The sequence below is a fragment of the Caretta caretta genome, chromosome 9 (genome assembly GCF_965140235.1).
Source record: "Caretta caretta isolate rCarCar2 chromosome 9, rCarCar1.hap1, whole genome shotgun sequence".
NCBI lineage: Eukaryota > Metazoa > Chordata > Testudines > Cheloniidae > Caretta > Caretta caretta.
Window position 1 is genome coordinate 22319701 of NC_134214.1, and position 22578 is coordinate 22342278.

Here is a 22578-nt window from a genome sequence, read left to right on the forward strand (position 1 = left end):
GTTAGGAGAAAAATTGACAATCAATATTTTCTGATAAGCAGATACCATACTAAAGGATTTTGTCAACATTTTAATGCAGCTAGTTTTGTTTTACAGAAGACTGACTTTATACCTGGTTTACTACACGACTCTTTAAGAAACAAAGACATTAACAGTAGCTAAAACCAGATGCTATCTACTGTTCAGCAGCCAGCAACAATAATTTATTAGGTTAGCCTCCAAAAGTCTTGCTCCTTTATGCAAGTTTTTTCCCTTACATTTAAATGTAAATAGTTGCAAAAGAATTAGCCACACTAGCACTGTGGGAGAAGGGAGAATGAGTCACATACCACCAGAGTGATAGTGTTTGAAGAGAACCAGACCTAGCTTTACTGGTCAACACAGACATTTTTATTGTGTCTGATGTAATGGAGCTGTATCAGCAAATTGCTCCTCGGGGAATCATCAGGAGATATACGCATCATTAACCCTTCTCTAGCATATGCATTTAGTTATGTGACATAATTTAATTAAAGCTTTCATATATATTCTTTGCTTTCTTTTCTCTTCCTTCTTACCTGCTTCTATGCTTCATCAGTTTTATGCATTAAAAGTAAACTGCAAACAATAAGTGCAGAGTAGATTAATTTTGTCACTTTAAGAAAACTTGGGGAAGCTGTTGCACTATGTATAGCATTCATAACTGAAGGAAAGTAATGTAGCTGACATATAAAAGATATTTTGCCTACTATTTTATGTTGCAACTGTATGCACTGCCTGCCTCGGCTCCTGTGAGTGCTCTAAGCTCATTGACGCTAAACAGTAATACTAAAAAGTAAACATATCTGCATTAATGAGTTAAATAAAAATAACTTTTTTCCTTGGTTTATCTGGATTTTTAAGAATCTGATCCCTTAAATGGAGAGCAATGCTTAAAAAGTTCATTCCTGCGAGGTGGGTGACTTTCTGTGGCTTTACATACTTCCCTTGACAATACTGATCATGTCACAATACTCAAAGTAATATAGAAATAGAAGGCAGGAAGGACTCAGATCCACTAGTGTTTCCCCACTGCCCTAATTACAGGAAATTGATCACACTCGTATTCAAGAAAAGGATGCTTGTTCAGTGCTCCAGAGAACAAAAGAGGTGAATACAGCCATTTATGCAAGACTTGAAAATGAAGCATTGAGATCAAATAAACTGCATCATCTGTTCATATACATATTTTTATGAATATTAGCAAATACTAGCTATGATGGATAGGAGATATCTGTTTTAATAATTTTGAAAGTGTCTTCTATGTGTTTGTTTTGAGAATGTCTTTCAGTTATTCAGTTTTTCCACTAGTGATTAATTTGCCCTTATTGGGGATTGGGTGTATTTTATTTTAGATATTTTGATACTGTTTTACTGTTTATTCAGAGAATTTTAGCTGCATGTGTGTGCACACACACTCCCGATTGTAAATAAAGTTTATTTTATTTCTTGTTGAATATCTTTTTGGCTGATGGTACATTTTTCTGTGTATGTATTTTTTGTGACTTGTGACTCAGGCATATTTTCCAATAGATAGCTGGCTGATCTGTTGCTGAATCTTCCCACTTGTCTTTATCTTGTGAACTAGATTTCACTATATTCAGCATGACAGACCACTCATGTTTTTTAATGCAAGCAACTCTTTATACATTAGTCCATGAGTTAGTCTTTTTAAATGGCTGTGTGTGTCATAAAAGCTTTGTCCTTTATTGTAGAAGTGGTTGAAGCCATTTTACTTTAGCAATTATGCATATTTGATTGCTTCCACAACATTGTTTCTCTTTATAATTCTTTGGCTGGCTGTGTACAATTCTGTTAAGAATTTTTTAGAAATATTTGAAATATGTAGTAAAAAATAGGGGGATTATGTCTAGTATCTTGTGGAAAGGTGAATGAGAAATGGTCTGCAGTGGGGACTTTTTTTTTCTTTTGTAACGTGAAGTATCTTGTCCATAGTGCTATAGAAATTAATGTTGCTGGGATTTCTATTATAAAACCAAATATTGAAAGAGTTATAACTACATGATTATACATTTCCTTCAAGTTGTGAGCCTTGTGAGAGAATATGTTAAATAAATTTAATAGAAATTGGTTAAAACACAGTGGTAGCTGTGATGAGTTTTATTTTGGAGAAGTTCAAAAATAGTCTGTTTTAGTGGTGCTTGTTACTTTTTTCACTCAGTAGTAAAATGGCAGCTGAGATTTAAAAAACCCAACAATTTGGTGACACTTACTGATACACGTTCAAAGTTATATACAGAAATTTAACCCCATGATTTGCTTTATTGTTAATGAGTTGCACAGCTCTCTGTGTACTACTTTAAGATTTACACTGTAATTTAAATGGATGCCTATTACTGTTTTAAAAGATAATGTGACTGAGAAGTTAACATTTAAAAAGTGGCTACTGTGTGTACACAGTATATACGTTTTCATAACATTTTAATAGTGCCAAGGCTTAATGTCAATTAAATCAAAGTAGAAATCCTAAGAAATCTGTTTTCAATAGTATTATACTGGGATTGGATCCCAATCCTTGCTGATACATTTATATGTGTTTTAATATTTCCAAATTCAGATCCCTTTGAGACAAAGCTAACATGGTTAATCAAGGTTTTCCATTCAGTGTCCCTGTGATTTCATCTGCATTTATTAGCAATGATGGGATGGAATTCTAAATGAGGTAACAACTATTGCATCCAGATTTCCCATTGAGTTATATTGGTAACCAGTCCCTTCCATAGTAGCACAGTTTGATTTACTAGAACTGACTGGATAGGATCCCAGTGTAACTTTTGGAAAAAAGTTAATGCATTTGAATCAGCTATAGAAGTGGTACTCATTGTGAAGAGCGACATTGTCTCATACTCTACGTTAATAATGAATATGGTCTTGGTTGTACTCAGGTTCTATTGTTTATGAGGGCTTCTCTGGATACTTGGAGATCACTAGCTTTCCTCCTGTAAGAAAAGTTGATGACTTCTAATAGGTAACCTAAAACCAGGTCATAAGCATTGACTTTAATTTTTGGGGGCTGACAGCTGTCTAATATTTGGGAAGATAGTGGAGACCCTCTTTAGTTTACTCTTCTTTTGACTATGCTGTGTTATGGAATACTTTCTTCCTCCTTTGGTTAAAAGGCTATTGAATCCACCTGATGCATTTCCTTACCCCCAAGATCTGTGTGTGCTGCCTATTCAGTTCATAGACCCATTCAGCCTGGACTGAGGAACCAGAAAAGGAACCAGATGTAGATTCATGTGTAGATGTATTATAAAGTTCATATTCATGTAATCATATTTTTACATTTAACTTTTAAAAATGTTCCTATGGGGGTGGGTGGATGGATGCGTGTGTTAAGGAGTGTTTCACACACACATTAAGTACCAATTTTGTTTGATTTATAAGCCTTGTAGCCTGGAAGCCGGATTTGGCTTCCATTCCCTCTAGAAATGAACTGACACTTTCTGAAGTGGAGCTTCTAGACAGTTTAAGCTGAAATATCAGTTCAGAACTGGGAGGTCCAAAGAACTTCGTGCCAGCCGTGGTACGCATTGAAACTACAGTGTATTTCCAGATGCCAGATGCCTGAGCTCCTTGTAGGTGGTATTTCAACTTAACTGTCTTGTAGTCTCTATTGCTCTAATTTTCTGATTTAAAAAAATCAAAATGAAAAGAAACCTAAATTATCTTTTTTCTTTAATGTTGAAAAGCAAAATTCTGAAGCAGTAATTTCTCCATGTCTGTTGAACTCCCAGCACTTGCTCTATCTTTGCCTCAAAAGCCCTATTCTGCAGGATTAACCTGCTACTGCACAGTTCCATTGAGTTCATGCTATATCAAGTGCTACGCTTTTCCATTTCCCCCTCAACATGATGTAAAATCCTCTGATGCACATGGAAGTTGGTCAACTTTCAACTTTACAGGAGTGAGTGCAGCAAAATAAAATGGCAGCACTGGGAAATTTGAGTGAAGCTATTGTTCTTTGAATAGTGTCCCTAAAGGTGCTCCACATTAGGTGTGCATGTGCCTCTTGAGCCCTTTATTGGAGATTTTCAATTAGCAGTGTGTATTCAGCCCACGCATGCGCCCAATGTCTCCTTGTGCTGGATACTGAGGCTATATAGGGGTGTGCGGGTGAACTGCCCTCAGTTCCTTCTCAACCACCTTGATCTGAGACAGAGCACTAGCATGTCCCCCTTGAGCATGCCTCAGGTTTTCTAATATTTCTGTAGTGGTTAAGATAGTTGTTAGTATAGTTATAGTTAGTCAGTTAATTAGATAACTAGTGAAAAGATTTTGTTTTACTTCTCTTTCCTTTCAAGGAGACTTATTTTTTTCCTGGCAGGGCATGCCTGGCTCATCAGATTTCAGATGTTGTCTCTCCTGCTGAGAGGCTATACCTATGAGGAAGAACCAGTCTAAGTGTGTCTGTTGCTAGGGGGGGGGTCCTACATCTCCTGAAGTACAACTTCTGCCTGACCCTCAAACAGGAAAAACAAGGAGATCAAACTCAGACTGCAAATGATGGAACACTCCTGTCGGCCAGCTTCTGAGTCCATTCAGAAGACCCTCCTGCCCCACACATTTGTCCCTGGTCAGATACAGCATCCCGTCTATGTCGGCACAGGGAAGACTTCCAAAGAGAGAAGCGCGAACTCTCACCTTAAAGAGCCAGCTCTGAAAAAATCCAGGTTCCTGGCAAGATCTACAGTCTTCAAAGCTTTGATCTCTCAACTTGGTATGATTGAGTGTCTCTCACTATTGAGATCCCAATATCCAGATTACTGTCCTCCAATACCACAGGACTCTTAACTGTTTTCAGTAGGTGCTCCTCCTTTGGATGAGGTGGAGGAGGATGAGGGAGACTTCCAGTCAGCCTCCTCTATTTCTGCTCCTGGGTCTCCAACATATCCTTTCAGGAACCCATTCTCTGAAAGTCATAGGAAAGATTGGGCTCCTTAAGAGTGGTGGAACTGATCCTGCATGCCACCCCCATTTTCATATGGGACCCCCAAGCTGCCTATTGACAACAATTTGCCAGACCACTGGTACCGTCTCATAGGGAGGTAGAGTTGTACAACCTTCTCTTCTCCAACTAGCCTCCCCCAAGGAGGATAGATAAGGAGGCCACCTTTCAAACACCTATTTCGTCCTCATCTCCGGATGAGGTGGTTATGCCTCCGCCACCATACATGGCCAATAATTTTTGGCAATTTCAAGACTTCATAAAGATGGTAGCTGACACTCTTGAAATTCCTCTCAAAGGGGTCAAGAATTCACAGCAAAACTGTTGGATATCTTGCAGTCAGCAACACTGTTCAGGGTGGTGTTGCCCATCAATGAGGCGCTCCTAGATCTGGCTAAAACAGTGTGGCAGAAACCTGCATAATTCCAGCTACATGTAAATGGGCAGGTAAAACGCATAATGTTCCCCCTATATAACCTTGGTATCCAAAATGAATAGGCATAGGGCTTATGCGTGGGCAAAACAGACAGTAACTAAAAATCTCCAATCAAGGGGTTGAGAGGTGCATGCGTACCTGAAGTGGAGCCCCCATAGGGACACACATCTCAAAGAACTGCAGTTACTGCCCAAAGTGAGTAACTTCTTTTATTTAAAGTCCTCCTTGTCCACCACTAAGAAACTTTTTCCAAGGCTGTTTAGCCTGAAGCATAGACTTGAAATTTTGATAGTTAAAATTATTTGATAGCAGTGATATAATGAGAATTTTCCCACCGCTTAACAGGACTTTTTGTAAAAGACTAGCAATAGTGAGAGTGTTTGCTAAATTACTAATTTTGATGGTACCATAAACCTACTCTAACTTCTCAGGACATATGTAGCTCTATACTTCTGCCAATTATTTATTTGCTGACTCATTTTGTAATATTTAAATAAATGAATTATTGAATTCATTATTGATGAGCAACTTAAATCCACTGTAAGATTAGTTTGCATGTAAGTTACATGGAACATGTGCACAGTGTAAACAGCTGTAACTGAGAGAGCATGAATTTATAGAAACACATGTTAATGGATCCTCAGGGGAAACTAGTAGCCCAAGTTTGTGACATGCTGAGCATCTGCTGGGAGATAAGTGCGTTTAAGGGATGTTGAGGGTGCTCAATATTTCCTAGAAGGTACTCAGCACTGTCAGGACCTAAACCACTGTGTGTGAATAGAGAAGGATGTTCAAGCCAAAATGAAGTTAGTGAATGAAGGGAAACAAGAAGTAACAGAACAAACACGCTGAAGGCCACATCCTGCTCCTTTGAAGTCAATGAATTAAATGGAGCAGGATTGAATCCTAAATTGATTTAATGAATGGAAAAAAAAACTTCATCCAATTAAATAACTTCTGCAAACTGCATTTACACAGCAGATAATGTAAGACAAACCTAATGTTAGTAAGAGTACACTGGTGGTAATTTCAAGAGGGTGAAAACTAATGCAGACGAACACTTTCATATTCTGCAAGTCAGCATCTCCCACAATTCTGACATGGGGTATGAGGTATTCCCTCCTTATCAGAAGTTTCTGGAGGCAGTTCAAGGCTGCAGCACAAACCATGTTGGCCATGGCCCCTTCTCTGGTTTATCCCTAAATCTTCTGCCTCTGCAGTAGCAGTCAGTGGCAGTTCTCTTTGCTCCTGACATTTCCTTTGCCTTTTTATTTTGTTTGTTTTCAGGCAGTAGCAAGCAGCCTTCTCTTTTCTCTCCTCCTCCTGGACTGGGTATTCAGCCTCCCGGTGGTTGCAACCACCAGAGTCCTCACTGCAGCATCTCCCTGCTGGGTTCCTCTGTGCTCTGTCAGGTATGGCAGAGCAGCTGCCTGAGCACTGGGCTAAGTTGAAAGGGTGCTCCAACTGCGAGGCAGCTTTAATGGGCTCTCCAAAGGGTGAATTGTGCCCTGCCTATTCTCAGACAGGGACCCTAGCACTGGAAGGGAATGGAGCTTTGAGTCAGACAGGCATGGTGAGTTTCTTACCACCTGAATAAACCAAGACTCCACTACAAAAAAGCCAAGCAAGGAGAGACAGAGCAGAAAAGGCAGAGGCTCTAAGGATGAGGAGGACTTTGTTCAGCTGGTCCAGGGGCAATACAGGACCACAAACATAAGATCCTCCCCGAGTCCTGAATGGTTCCCAAGTTCTCTAGGGAAAGAAGGAGAGCTTATAACTAGCCCCTTTCTTCACAACTTGAGGCACAGAACTCTGGCAATGAGACACCCCCGCACCCTCCCATCCGGGGAATTCCTAGAGGGCCTAGGGCAAGGTGTGACCCTAAGAACTTCTACGTGCCAGCTAGCAAAGAGATCACTGTTCTGTAACTGTAACTCCTGACAGGCATGACAAATTCACTACTCCCAATGCATTGCTTCATAGTATTTATTCAAAGAGGGTCAAGTAAGGCCTCTAATAAAAGCTTATGTCATACTAATCGTCATAATCATTGCAGGATGTATGTATGGATGATGATTAAGGAGTTGTGCGTACATACTGAAAAAAATGTTTAAAAGTCTGAATCAAAGCAGGGTTGACAAGCCGGTTTTGACCAGACAAAGGGTGTATATTCCACATCTGCCTGAGTTCATATGTAAAATAAGCATTGTAATCCAACACAATAGAGGTCCATTTGCATTTGATGTCAACATGAGACTATGAAGGCAACGTGGAGCCAGAACACCAGGGAATAAACCATGGGGAGTTATCCTGAACATGGGGACAAAACATTCAACTTTGAGGATATAAGCAGAAGGTCGAAGAACACCTCTTTATCCTTCACTGAGGAAGCAAAAAGGACAGTGCTTTTTGCATTCATTAAAGAGGGATCCCAGCCATGTTGGTTGGAGACACTGAGTGATTGCTTTAGGGGAGATAAACTACTTTAGAAAAAGGCTTAGCCTGTTAAAGTTAAGGTTAGACTCTAGGAAGCATAGTATATTTTTTGTTTTATATATAACCATTTCTGTTTCTGTGTTATTCTTACTCACTATCTCTTAAATCTTAGCCTTTGATAACAAGCTTATGCTTATTTTTACTATAAATATATCTCAGTGCTGTGATGTTACAATGGACCTGATCTTCAGTTGAATCAAGCAAGCTGGTGTGTGCACTGTTCCTTTGGGTACAGCTTACCTGGTAATTTCTGTGAGTGTGAAGTGGTAAAGGGCTGGACACTGCAGGGGATTAGGGTGCACGTATTATTAACCTGCACGGCAAAGTAAGGGCTTGCAGAGCCCTGACTAAATTGTTTGGGAACTAATGGACTGGTGATTTCAGGGAGCTGACACCCCATAAAGCACAAGCAAATCTTCCTCTTGCTGGAGGCAGGGGGGTATAAAGTGGCTTATAGTCCTGGGCACCCATCCCAGGCAGCAGCATGCAGTTCCACAGTCCAGAATCTGGATCTCCTGCAAGCAATGAATTCATAATAAACACCAAGAAAAGTTCCTGGATTCCCTCAACAAGGATTATTCACCTGGGCATAGAAATAGACCCTTTGATGGCGAAGATCTACCCATCAGTAGACAGATTTCAGAAGATCCAGGATCAGATACTTTTGCTGATCACATGCATGAGACAAACTGTAGGTCAGTGTCTTTAGCTACTGGGTCTCCTGGTCTCATGCATAGCATTTCACCAGTGGGTGAAGTCACACATCATTATGTGACCAGGCCCCAGAGTGAATGCAAAGTCAGGTACTAGTCCCGATCCAGGTCTTCGACTCCCTGGGATAGCAGACAGTCCCAGAAAATATCAGCAGGAGTCTCTGCATAGGCCCTTCAGACCCTCAAGTTCTCACCACCGACTCCATCTTAAAGGGATGGGAAGCACATCTGGATCCAGAACAGCACAGAGTACTCTGATGCTGTGATTTGTTTTCCTGGGCCTCCATCACTTGGACCTGAGCTGTTAAGCTAGTTCTGCTGAGCTTCCAGAGCTACCTAGAGGGAAACCATGACCTGGTCCAGTCAGACATGACCATGATTGCATACATAACCTAGAAGGAACAAAGAGCACAGCTGTACATGCAGAAGTGACAGAGATAATGGAATTGGGCCGAAAAAACTCTTCCTTCCCTAAAAGTGATCCAAATAAAAAAAGAGGTGAACCAAAAGGCAGACTGGCTCAGCTGATTCAAAGTCAACAACTCCGAATGGTGCCTAAACCAAGAGATCTTCAACTTGATCTTGCAGAAGATTGATCTCCGTCCAGTCATCCTGTTTGCCAATGGCAAGAAAACAAAGCGATCAAAATACTGCACCAGGGAAACCCAAGTGTATGGAGACAAATGTTCTGTCACACAGATAGCCACAAGGCCTGCTATACGCATTTCTTTCCTTCCCTCTCCTACAGAATGTGATCCAAAAGATAAGGTGAGAAGGAGCAAAGGTAATAGTGCTAGTGCTGTGCTGACCAAGGAAACCTTGGTTTTCCAGTCTGATAGGACTAAAACTGCAACCCTATTGCTGTTACCAGCAAGACCAGACATGCTTCACCAACGCTCATTCCTCCATCCAGATGCAGAGCATCTTCAACTCACCGCCTGGCTGTTGAAAGGGCAGCGTTAGCTGCCCTCAGCCGATCACCCAAAATTATTAGGACTCTGCTCTTCTTCCAGGAGAATTTCCATACTAAAAGCCAATTCCTTCATCTGGGCCAAATTCAGTTTTTGGTGCCAAGACCGCAAAGCAAATCCCAAAGGATCCCAGGATTCCAGTTATTCTGAACTTCCATCAAGAAGATGTGGTTAAGAGACTTCAGCCCAGCACTATAGCATACCGTGTATCAGGCCTTAGTAGCATACTATTTGTAGGAGCCTTGGGCTCCTTGGCTGAGAACCCTCATGTATCCAGATTCTTCAGAGAAGTCAGAGTGGCCAGACCAGTGAGTGGTCAGACCAATCTTCCCTAAGTGGGACCTACCACTGGTGTTGAAAGCCCTAACTACCCATCCCTTCGAACCTCTGATATCTATGTCAGCATTTTACCTCTCCATCAAAACCTGCTTTCTGGTCGCCATCATATCTGCTAGATGAGTTTCAGAACCAGCAGCTTTATCCATGCAAGATACTGTGTGTGTTCCATGATGACACGGTGATGGTAAGAACTCCAGAAATGTTCTTGCCTAAGGTGAATTCTCCTTTCCATGACTTGCAGGAAATTACCCTTCCTTCATTCTGGCCAACGCCACAGCACCTGACTGGGAAATCGTGGTGCACCTTGGATATCAAAAAAGAACACTAAAGATTTACATAAAATGTTCAGAATCCACAAGGAGATTGGGCTCCCTGTTCATTTCCTTTTACCAGAGGTGTCAAGGCCTCAGAATATCTAAGCTATACCTTGCCAGATGAATCAGACTGTGCATTGTTGTGGCATACAAGATGTTTGGGATTTCTATTCCAGAAGATCCATGGGAAACTCATGAGCTGAAAGAGCATGAGCTTCCACCACAGAGATCTGCAGAGTCATGGTCATCGGCTAAGACCTTTATCAGACATTATAGAGTGAACTCTGTCTTCTGGAGAGGCCTTCTTTGGCAGGAAGGTGCTGCAGGTAGTGGACCAGTGAAAACCTTGCCGTGTGTGGGAGGGGTGTCTTTTCTGTTTCTTTCTGTTCAGTCTCTTATCCCTCCCTACCCCAACTCATTTCTTGCTACTTCCCATATATATCAGAATTGTGGGAGATACTGGGCTAATGAATGGAAAATTTCTTATCTGATGATTTTTTTTCTGATAGCCGCATCTCCAACAATTCTAGCCACCTTGGATGGCTTTTCAGCCAAGGGTCAACATTTTATTTGCATAGTTACCATATGGGCAGTGACCTACTGTATATAATTCCAGTGCCAAGAAGCAACTATCATTACTAATTATTTTTTATAAGTTTTCTACACAGCTTTGGAATGAATCATCTGATGGAGGCCAGAGAAGAGGGCATGGCCAGCAAGGCTGTGCTGCAGCTTTCAATTACCTCTGGAAACTGCAGACAGGAAGGGGAATGCCCATACAGATCAGAATGGTGGGAGATGCTGCTAGCAGAAAGTAAATTATTGAGTAAAAATATTTCCATTTTTTGAGTTCATTCTCTACTGAAATTTTGGAAATTCTGCTTTCCCTGGCCTTTTAAATAGTCCTTCCCATTTACTGAACAGTGGAATAGCTACTGATCACCTTAGTAGCTCCAGTGGGTAGCAGCCTTTATTTCTGTGGAAAATGGTAATAACAAGTTATCACCTTGTTGGTCTGTACCATAGAGTGAAGGTTGTACTATTAACATTACAAAGCTATGGACAGTTTAGTGACAAGGGAGCCTTAAGTTCTTTGAAAATCATGAAACCATGAAAAAAAGTTTGAAAAGTTCTTTGAAAATCATGAAAATACAGAACTTTGATATTATTCACTCTAGCATTTTTCTTACGTATGAAATCCTTTTTAAACAGAAAAATGCTCTGCAACCCTAAGGACTTGAAAGTTGTTAAACTTGCCAGGGTCCAGAGCAGATCAGAACCTGACATGGACGTGACATGCTTGTCTTAGTTTGTGTAAAGTGGGAGATTAAGTGGCACAAGTGTACACTTCTTTGCTGTTTATCCATTCTGCTGTCTTACCTATGGAGTAGCATTAATGATGATCCAAGAGAAGATCTCATGTTTCCCCTCATGTCCAAAAGAAAGGTGTTATGAAAGAATTGAGACATGTACTACACAGGTTTCAATGTTATATTGATGCTTAGTAATGCCAGTTTAGTTACGGTCAGCATTCCCATTATAGAATTCCATGTTTTTGTACTAATCATAACCTTGAAAAAGATTAGCCAGAAGTGATATAGCCATCCTATGTAAAGTTGATTAAATCATACTGTTATTCTTTTTAGATGTCAAGTACTTTAATTGTTTGAAACAAAAGGAAATCCTTTTTTTCTATATTCACTGAAGGACTTGTGCCTGGGATAATAGTACTTAATTAAGTACATTGTGTCTGGAAGTCACAGCTAACTAGATCCTACCTACCTACTTGGGTCTTAGAGCTATCGTTGTTATAAACAATATAATGGTTGTAGTATCTAGACTTCAAAGAGTAATTCTTCAGTTTGTGTCCTATACTTAATCTTTTTGACTATATTGTGTTAACAGAAAAAGGATGCTTATGATAGGTAATATTAACTGCTGCTGTTTTTTTTCTTGAGTTACTCCATTGAAATGGATTAAACATGACATAATCAAAGCACCAACAAAGCAGTAATGCTGAAGTATGGTATTATAGCATTGCAATGCTGCAGCTATGGGTAGTATGTCCATTTGCTTCCATATGCTCATATTTTCATTCATTTATTGCATTTAAGAATTATATGCTAATTTTTTAGTTAAAATCCTTCATTTCTATCTTTCATTTTAACATGGTTAAGTGATTTTATATTTATTATGGTAGAATGTACATGATGAGGGATATACTACACATCTTAAGAGAATACAGAAATGCTATAACACCCTGCATAATAAAAGAATGGCATAGGGCTGATATTGAGATAATTTAGAACACAGAATTAAAACTAGGATTTTTCAAGTTTGCATTAGAAAGTTCTTAATATTGCAATATGAAAATATTTCACAGCATATTTGACTTAATCGTAGAATCTACCCATTTCATTTCGATAACTACATCGTTCAGATGACTTTATAAAATCTTGTGATGGGGTGGATATCCCACACAGGCCCTGAAGTGGTTAATGTGGGACTGAGGGGCCAAGTAACATGCCTGGAAGCACCTTAAAGAGAGACAGCAAGAAAGTCAGGCTTAATTGGTGATGTAATTGGTCCTGCTGAGGAGTGGCTGAGTGGTGATTATAAAGTCAGAAAGTTTACAGAAGAAAGGGGCTGCAGGGAGCGAGTCTGCAGTCACTCTCTGGTGGATAGAAAAGGTAGGAAATGGTCCAGGGAGGCAGCAAGGAATCTGAGGGAGTAGACCCTGGCTGCCAGCTACAGGATCCCTGGGCAGGAACGCAGATAGAGGGAGAGCCTGTGTTGCCCTACCAGCCACCAGGAAGGTACGGTGGCATCCCTTGAAGTAAGGGGTGTAAGGACCATGGGGCCCGGAGACAGATGGAAGACCTACTATAAGGTCATTGGACTATAGCTTGATTGGACTCTCTGCCACCCCAAAAAGGGTGGACATAAATATCATGAACTGGCCAGAGGGCCCAGTTACGAAAAGATAGACCACCACAGCAACAGAGTGCCTGTCGGCAGTGGCACCAGACCAAAAGATAGCTGGTATGCCACTCCTGGCCTAGAATTACGGCAAATTGGTGCTTCTGCAATGAGCAAACCCCTTTACAAATCCCAAAGGGATTTCTAGTCTGAGGACTATAAAAATAATAAATAATATCTTCTGTATGTTATCAGGGGGGAGATTGTATCTTCTGTACATCAAAAAGGTAAACTGCAAACCATATTTTCTTTTAGTTCTTCAAATCTTTTATGGGCCCCATTAGTGCTCATTTCTTCCCTAATAGACAAATCTATTCTTGCTATTGGCCAAGGAGAGCTATTTACATCAAGCTCCTCATTGTTACTAAGAGGTAAAGGCAAATGACTGACTGATCTCAGAAACAAACCTATCAGTTGGGTGGAGCCCAACAACTAACTTAGAGACAATGCTTCTTTAAAATTTTCCTTCCCTCAAATTGATGACATCTGGTCAGCTGTGATAGAATATACCCCAGCCTTAGGACTTTCTCTGAATCTGCTCATTAGAATAATTTGACCTGTGTCTCAAGAGCCTTCATTTGCCATATATGGAAGTCAGACAGAAGTTAAGGACTGTGCTGTAGAAGGGACTGGTACAGTATGCCTAATAAGGAATTCATTCCATCTATGCAGAAGAGAAGGCTATGGATTTTTCCCAAAGAATCACAATTACCTTCCACAGCTGCAGAGCAGGGGCAGTCCATGGCATGTCTGTGAGGCTTTATCACTCTGCACTGAGTCCTTGAGTTCAGAAATTCAATTAGTGCTTATATTCTATCCTTTGCTCACCCTGTTGTGCTTAAGAACAGTAGGAGGTTTCATACAGTATACTACAAATCATAGGCACAATAAAGAGATTGAATTTCATCTCTAACTCTGAATCTTCATGAGCATTATCTTTATTTAAATGTTTATGATTTAATTTTATATAAATCATATGATGACTTTAAGTGTATGAAGAACTTGACATTTTGGGGATTTTATGTGTACTGCAAAAGAAATCAGAGTGCTAAATGTGTTAAAAACATTAGGTAAGCATTTTTCAACTATTTCTCCTTTGGAAGAGGACCTTGTATCCAAAAGTCATTAGAATTCAATGTCTTCATTTAACTTCAGTCAGTTTTCCTTCCTGACTGATTTAGTTCTCCTGAGAGCTTTAAAATATAGTTTAATAAATTTTATTTAAAATATTGACTAAGAAATGTCTAATAATTGTTTAAATCCCTTTTTATATTCAAATAAATCATTATGGGGAGGCTGTGGTCTCTCTGTAGTCAAGATTGAGACTTGTTTCTCATTATAGCCCTTTCGAGAATCTACAAAAAAAGATTATTTTGCTTGTTTGATGTGTGGCCAATGGACATTTCAACCCCTACCCTCCTACTCCCAAATTTGGAGATGATTTGTACAAAAACTGTGTTTCTGAGATATGGGAGGAAAGAGAAAACAGTTGTCAAGTCATGGCTTGGAAATTCTTCTAGTGTTTTTAAGCTACATTTTATCTGAAACTCAGTGTCCTGAAAACTTAAAATGATGTTAATTTGAAATATGTTGTTACAATCTAATGTGCACAACTAATGTTGAGAGTGGAAAGGTATATTTCAGAAGCTATTCCATTGGTGAATTAAGAATTTAGGAATGACTCATCACGTTCTGTTAGACTTTTAAAAGGTACCAAATGACTAGTAGAGATGTAAAAATTCAGTTAAAGAAAGTAAGTTTCAAGACAGGTGAGAGAAATAGGGAATAAAGTTCTGAATTGGGAGGATAATTTTTTTTAAAAAAAGGATATGGGACCAAGGGAAAGAACAAAATTAGGCTTGAGATATAAATTTAATCAGTTTATCCCAGAAGGGAAGGGAAGGGAAAGGAAAGGAAGGGAAGTCCTTTCCTTACTGAGTTTGAGAAATATACAAAGATTATTCCCTTATCCCTGTTTATCTTTGTTGACAAACAATTTAATAAAGGTCTCTCATAACTGAGTTAACACCACAAATTTTTTTGAAAGACAAATTTTGGTTTGAACACCTTTACCTGCATCTACCATATAATGGAAACTATTAGTACTTATAAAATTACTTCTTGGAATGTTAATGGGCTTAAAATATAGTAAAGGAAAAAAGGGTACTGAATTACCTTAAAAATAGAATGTAATGTAACTGTATAAGAAGCTCATCTTTCCAGAGAAGAGATGGTTATATCTCAAAGCCATCCTATTTTTAGTTTGTTCTGTTTTGTAAAAAGAAAAAAACAAGAGTTGCTGTTCTATTCAGAAACAAAAAAACCCTCTTATTTCAAGTAATACAGAATTTAACTGATAGAGAGTAGATAAATACTTGTCTCAGTAGGCAAGAAATTAGTTTTATAAATACTGTATATATGCGCCCAATAAAAAATGACTAAACATTATATATGGATAGTCAATTTTCATACTGTAGAATTAATCTTATGATTGAAGACTGTAATCATTTGGACAAGGTGTATAAAGTTTGTATTGACAGTATTATTGTGTCAGACTATGTCCCTTTGTGGCCTATTGTAAAAACTGTAGAGGAGGGAAAATAGGACAACTGCCAGTTCTGCTGGAAGATGCAATTAGGTTAGAAGAGCCAGTAACTTTAATGGAGAATGAAAGGGCTGTAAAAAGTTGAAAGGATGGGAAAAGCCCAATAAAGAATTTGGCTGCATAGATATCCTCTAAAACTTTTGGGCAGAGCTTATTCCTAGACTGTGATCCCCTAACTCTCATTAGTGAGCAATTACTTGCACAAGTAGTCTCATTGACTCCAGTAGGACTGTTTCTATGAGTAACTTTTCACCAGTGGGAGCAATGAGTTCACAATCTGGCTTTTTATTAGGTAGAGTATTTGCTGTAATTCTAGAAAAGGAGAGTCTCCCAGAAAACATGCAGTAAGTTACCATCATACTAATACACAAGGAGAGCAATCCATGACGTTCAATATGCAGACCTGCCAGTGTGAGAGACAAAGCATCAGAACGTGACAAAAGGCTAACATGTGGAACACCTGTTTGCTTCCCCCTTGTTTCCCCTCCATTTGTTTCTCCTGCCATGCCTCCTGTGCCTTTGTCTCTTCTATTTGTTTACCCCATTTTTGTTTCCTTTTTGACCTCTCAAGAGCTGTGGAATGTGGCAGTGGCAGCCAGGAGAACTTTGGGCTGAATCCTCAATGTATCATCAGCAGGGAGCTCAACAGCTTCAGAGTAGATGTGGCCATGCATGGTGACATCACCACACACATGCACAGTGCATGCCACTCACAAGCACTTTTCACTCCCACTCCCCCTTCCTAGGTGATGGTTACTTTAGCTGTTTTCTAGAGCAGCAGCAGATGTGAGATACAGCTCCAGGAGGTGGATATGAAGAATAGGGAGCCAGAACTGCTGCAAAGTGTGATGTACTGTGAAATGTGATAAAACTAAGAGCTGGAGGCAAAGCCATAGATGACAGTAGATATTTCCAATAGTTTCTATTATGAATTTGTTAAAATTTTGTTAAAAAGAAGAAGTCAAGGGATTAATAATACCTAAAGATCAGGTGCACTCTTTTACTGGAAGGCAATCTTCTGATAATTGATGACATACTTTCAATTGCACAAACTTGGCCTGGTCAAAGAAATGTGAACATGCCTTGTTTTCTTTTAGTGTAGAGAAGCTGTTATTTCTTGATATAGAGAATCTCTGACCTAATTGAATGGCCATTTTTAGGAACTGTCTTGAACGCTATGGACTTGTCCCCAAATTTTAAAAACAAGTGAATTCATTCTTTTAAATGATTTGGTCACCAAATAAATACTCCTTAAAAGGTGGACAAGACTTGGGTGTCTGTGCCAGGGAGAGGCTAGTAAGAAAAATTAGAGCTAATGCAAATATTGTCAAAATATTGTCACAGTTATGGTGAGGGGAAGAATAGGGGAAACGATAGAAGTGTGCTTACGGGGAAAAAACCCTCTCTACATCTTCTACATATTTAATTTGACTATGGTAAAGGGTTAAATCCTGTCCCTGCATCCCCATTACACTGGAAATGCTGCATTCCCACTGGACAAGATAGACAGGATTTGGGGAATACAGCAATGTGCAGGAAGCAAGTCGGGGAATGAAATGGTGAGCCAGAAGATTGTAACTACATAGATCTTCCAGCTTATGTTCTATCACAGGGTGGTACAAGGGCTCCTTTAGCCATTAGTATGCAGTAGCCTCTTCGAAGCTGCTCCATAGCCTATGAAGGAAGATTTCTCCACCTCTGATCGCCCAGGATATTTGCATAACATTTGAACCAGCTACGTCAGGAGGGCAATACAATAATTATTTGTTCTTAAATACAATTGCTGTGCATTGTAAGCAAGCAAATCACTTAAGTTATCAAAAAACATTAAGAGCTGACTGCTGTTCCAATGTTTGCTGGGTCCATTTTATAAAACCTGATTGATAAACTTTAAATAAATATAGACAACATAAAGCAGTAGGATGAGATGAAAGAAAATATGTTAGGCCCATAAAATCCTTGGAAATTTTGCAGTCTCTTTCAATAGAAACATATTCTTCTGGAAGTCAGTCAGATGGGCATTCCCATCTGAGGAAGCTTCTATTAACAAGGTTTGCAAGCAAAAATGTGACATTTTACTTACTGTTTAAATTTCTAGTGCCTTAGGAAAACTATTTCATTGTTTTTTTTCTCATGGAAACTGAAATAATCTTGACGTATGATGTTTGGCATGTGGCCATGCCACATCAGGTTCTGATCTCATTAGATTGCTTAAAATAAGCCAAGTCAGGCATGGCCACTTCTGGGATTGGGAAACCTCTGAGGTGTCCTGAGAAGTTAGTGACTCAGTAATGAACCAGTGCTGCATTATGCCATTATAATGGTAGAAGGAACTGTGCAACTGGATGTTTTGCCTTTGAAAGGGTCTGTCAACCCACTTGTGTATTTTAGTGAAGAGTGACATGATCTTTGAATCAGTTTTTGAAATCAGTTTTAAAAGTTTGAGCACTTTGGGATCTTTGGATGAAAAGTGTTATACAAATGTCAGCTATTCCTGTATTTTTAACTTTTTAAAATTTAATAAGAACTACATTGTGTATAAGACTTATTGGGAAACCTCGTATTTGTATGAGAACATAGGAATTGCCCTAACTGATCAAATCAGTGGTACATCTACTCCAGAATTACATTCTGACACTGGTCACTACTAGCTGTGTAAGAAATATGATAAGACAATTTATGAAATAACCTGTCCTTAGGGAAAAACAATTCCTAACCGCTGTCAGTAAGAGGCTGGTGTGCCCTAAAGCATCATTTCCCAAACTTTTTGAAAGTTGATGCCCCTATTAAGGAAAATGAAACCAGTTGTATTCTCCTTCATCCTGGCCATTTGTTATTAAAGGCCTACCTAAAATGACTGACTAATCACTCAGTAGATTGGGTAGATCTTCATAATGATACTTCCTTTCCTTCACTGCATGCTTTCAGCAGTAAGGTATTTCACAGAGTTGATATTTAGTAAGTAACATCCTTGGCATCTGAGCTAATATTCATTGAAATGAACAGGGCAGTTGACACCTCCGAGCTATTGTTTCAGGCTGTGTGTAAATTTAGGCAGATATTACTGCATTAGTTGCACCTGGGTCATGTTTTAAAGGTTTACTACACAACCATAGCAATTTGAGACTTACTTAAAAGCTGAGATTTTAGCGGAAAATAGAGAGATTTTTCCATGCCCTTTGCAATACTTCACATCCTCTATCTTCCAGGGGTCATACCCACACTTTAAAAAATACTGCCCAAAAGTATGGGTCATTATATTACTTCTTAAATGGTTTTAATCCTATATCATTTAACAGTGGATGTTCTTATTATTCCTTTTTGGAATCCTACTAAGCTTTTAGCCTCAATTATATCTTGTAGTAGTGAGTTCCACAAGTTAAATGTTTCAGAGTAGCAGCCGTGTTAGTCTGTATTTGCAAAAAGAAAAGGAGTACTTGTGGCACCTTAGAGACTAACCAATTTATTTGAGCATAAGCTTTCGTGAGCTACAGCTCACTTCATCAGATGCATCCAATGAAGTGAGCTGTAGCTCACGAAAGCTTATGCTCAAATACATGGGTTAGTCTCTAAGGTGCCACAAGTACTCCTTTTCTTTTTAAGTTCAATGTTACAGATCTTGGATTCTATATTCATGATTCAGTCACTGTTCAGTTCTTGATGCTGAAAACAAAATCTATTTTCCTTTTAATATCTTGGGTCAGTTCTTGGTGTAGAGTCAATTTCCACACAGTGCAGTTCAGGACAAAGAAAGGAAAGGTGGTATCATAAAGCACTTTCCCAATCCTTGGCTGTTGTGTTCAGGGCAATCCCTGGTGTAAATTACAGCAGCCTCAGGGCTGCTCCAGTTTACTGGCTGTTAATGGCCATCAGGGCTAAAAGCACAGTTTGGGATCAGCATAGTGTAGAGACATCCTGGCCATGCCTCTTTCAATCCAACAATACACCTTACACCAGTGGTGGGCAACCTGCGGGCCGCTAGACCGGTTGTTTACATTTGCACGGCCACCCACAGTTCCCAGTGGCCGCGGTTTGCTGTTCCCTGCCTATGTCAGCAAGAAGAGAAGTGGCAGTGGGAGTTTGGGGCTGGCTGTGTACCACCAGAGGATTCCCCTTGCACTGTTTGATTCTGCTAGGGCCATGCTGGCTCTAGGTTCAGAAACTGCTAGCAATTCAGTATAAAGCAGCTGCATCTTATTGGAGAATCTGGTCCATTGGTTCCACATAACCAGTACTGTTGCTTTTAAGTAAATGAAGTTGCAGTTTAAATTTTATTTAGTGATTGCTTAGCTCTATGAATGCCTGAATACATTTAAAATATATTTAGGCTGCATAACTTTCTGCTTAATATGCTTCAAATGTTGTGGTATTTGGTTCTTTTACTTCTGTACTTCCTGTCTTCAAATCATCTTACTAAGAAACAGACCTCTGTATGATACCTGCAAAAATAAGAAACTCATTCCATTGATTAGTTTATTAGTACAATTTAAATAAGTGCATTCATTTGTTTAGAGCAATATTTGTTCATAAAAAGCTCAAAGAAAGTATTAAGATTCCTTTTCTTTTTTGTTTGTTTTGTTTTTATTAGTGGTCATATGCTTTAGAGAAACCAAATACTGGCAGTATATTTAATATTGCTTGGTCTATTGATGGTACTCAAATAGCAGGAGCTTGTGGAAATGGACATGTGATTTTTGCCCATGTCGTGGAGCAACGGTGGGAGTGGAAGAACTTTGAAATAACGTTAACTAAAAGAAGAACTATGGAGGTATGGGTTACAAGTTCAGCAAAATTGACCTTCAGGATTGTTTATGTAAGACTCACAATTGTAACTCAGTAAAGACAAATAATTGTGAATGGACAATTTTTGCAGAGTATAAATGATAGGACTGAATACCTTTGCGTTATAAAAAGGCCAGAATGAGCAAGTGGTATGTGAGTGTGTGTTTGAGTATACAATCACATGACCCAGAACTACATCAGCCTCTTGGCTCACTTAAGGATCACAGCATCTTGCTTTTATGTGGGGTGGGGGCATGAATACGGGATTGAGTCATAGGTCTTGTTTACATCAGAAATAATAATACAGTAATTACCAATAAAGCAATAGTGTAGACAGGGCTGAGTATCATGTCTACACTAGTGGATTGCCACTGATAGAGCTGTACCATCGCTGGCTATTGCTACAGTCCGGGTACTAATTTTTCTATGGCCCTATGATGAATGGATCTGTCTTCTTGGATTTCCAATCAAGAGGAAACTGGCAACTTACAGCTGACCACAATCATGAAGAGTGTTAGTGTCCTTTGTTGCACTGCTCCACCATATTACAGTCGCTGGTTCACATTTTCCAAAGCTTGGAAAAAAATTGTAACATATCTTTTAAGAGGCTGTTTTTACTATCTCCTAGTGAGGATTTAGGGAATTAATGCATGGAAAATAATAAAACATTGAGACTGAAATTTTCAAATCTGGATGCCTAAAGTTGAGTTGCTAATGCTAAGACTTGAAAAAACAATAACAACAAAAACTCCTAAATCCATATTTGAAAATCAGATAAGGGCCCAATAAAGTTCTGAGCACTCAGCATTTCCTGTTGACATCAGTGGGAGCTGCTGGGTGATCAGCACTGTTAGAAATGAAGCATGCCCCTAACTGTGGTTTATAGAGCTCAAATTTTGGCTCCTGTTTTTGAAAATCCTGGCCTGAATCCACAATTAGGCACCTAAATATCTAGGAGTGAATACAGAAATTTGAATTTTGACTTGCTAATATGTCTTCTATGTTCCCAGACACTGACTCATAACATAACCAGTCAACAGTGGGATAATACAGACTTTCTGTTGTTACAAGTTTTTCCAATTAGAGTTCAGGCCATCATTTTCAAACCTGGGTGCCTGAAGTTAGGCTCCTAAATTAATAATTAAGCACCTAAACATCTTATAGTCTGAACTCTTTAATGTTGAATACGTAACTGGGAAAACTTGTAACAACAGAAAGCTATATTACCCCTCTATCCTCTTGATGGTACATCAGGAATCAGTGTTTGGGAACACAAAAGACAATTTCACAGGTCAAAATTTGTATTTCTGCATTCATTCCCAGACATTGACTTGTAAAAGATGGTTCTGTCTAGCAACCTCTAGGGATTTTGTATATGCAAACACTTGAGAGATATAGCTAACCCTGATCCAGGATGTTTGTTTATTTTATTTTACATTGATTTAAATAGCGAAGAGATGCCTATACAAGAGCTCTAGGCAACCCTAACTCCTGCTCAGTGTTATAACAACAAATGACATTATGGAGTGAGACAGCAGTTGTGAGCATGTCAGTATAGATCTCTTTAGGAGCTATATGAGTGGCCACTGGATCTTGGTAGCTACTGCATTAAGTCCTTGTTTTGTAGCTGGCTGCAGATCTGAAGAAGTTCAAACCCAGCTTCCACCATCAGTAGGACAACATCTAAAATACCCTTGTTTGAAGAGATCACTCTCCCATGTGCATGAATTATTTGCACAGTTATCTTTTTACTATTATGTGTCATTCTTTCAATTTCCTTAGATTTTTTTTTATCCCTAATGGGCCTATGATTTTTTGATCAGGTGATGAATTGTCAATCCTAACTTGCATTTACTCCTCTAACAGAAAAGAGCTGAATTTCATTGGAACTCTCCTGACAGACCTCAATTCCAAAATGTGTAAGGATTCTCAGCATAACATCCTAAGTGCTCAGTG

At 39.2% G+C, this 22578-nt stretch overlaps 1 protein-coding gene across 4 annotated transcripts in view; it reads left to right on the forward strand.

Annotated features, from left to right (window-relative positions):
* Positions 1 to 22578, forward strand: part of IFT80 (intraflagellar transport 80) — a 145907-nt gene that overhangs the window by 79627 nt on the left and 43702 nt on the right. For all 4 annotated transcript variants that reach the window (XM_048862752.2, XM_048862754.2, XM_048862755.2 and 1 more), the window contains one exon: positions 20429 to 20608. In XM_048862752.2, the coding sequence (XP_048718709.1) occupies positions 20429 to 20608 (180 nt within the window). The remainder of the gene's footprint in view (positions 1 to 20428; positions 20609 to 22578) is intronic.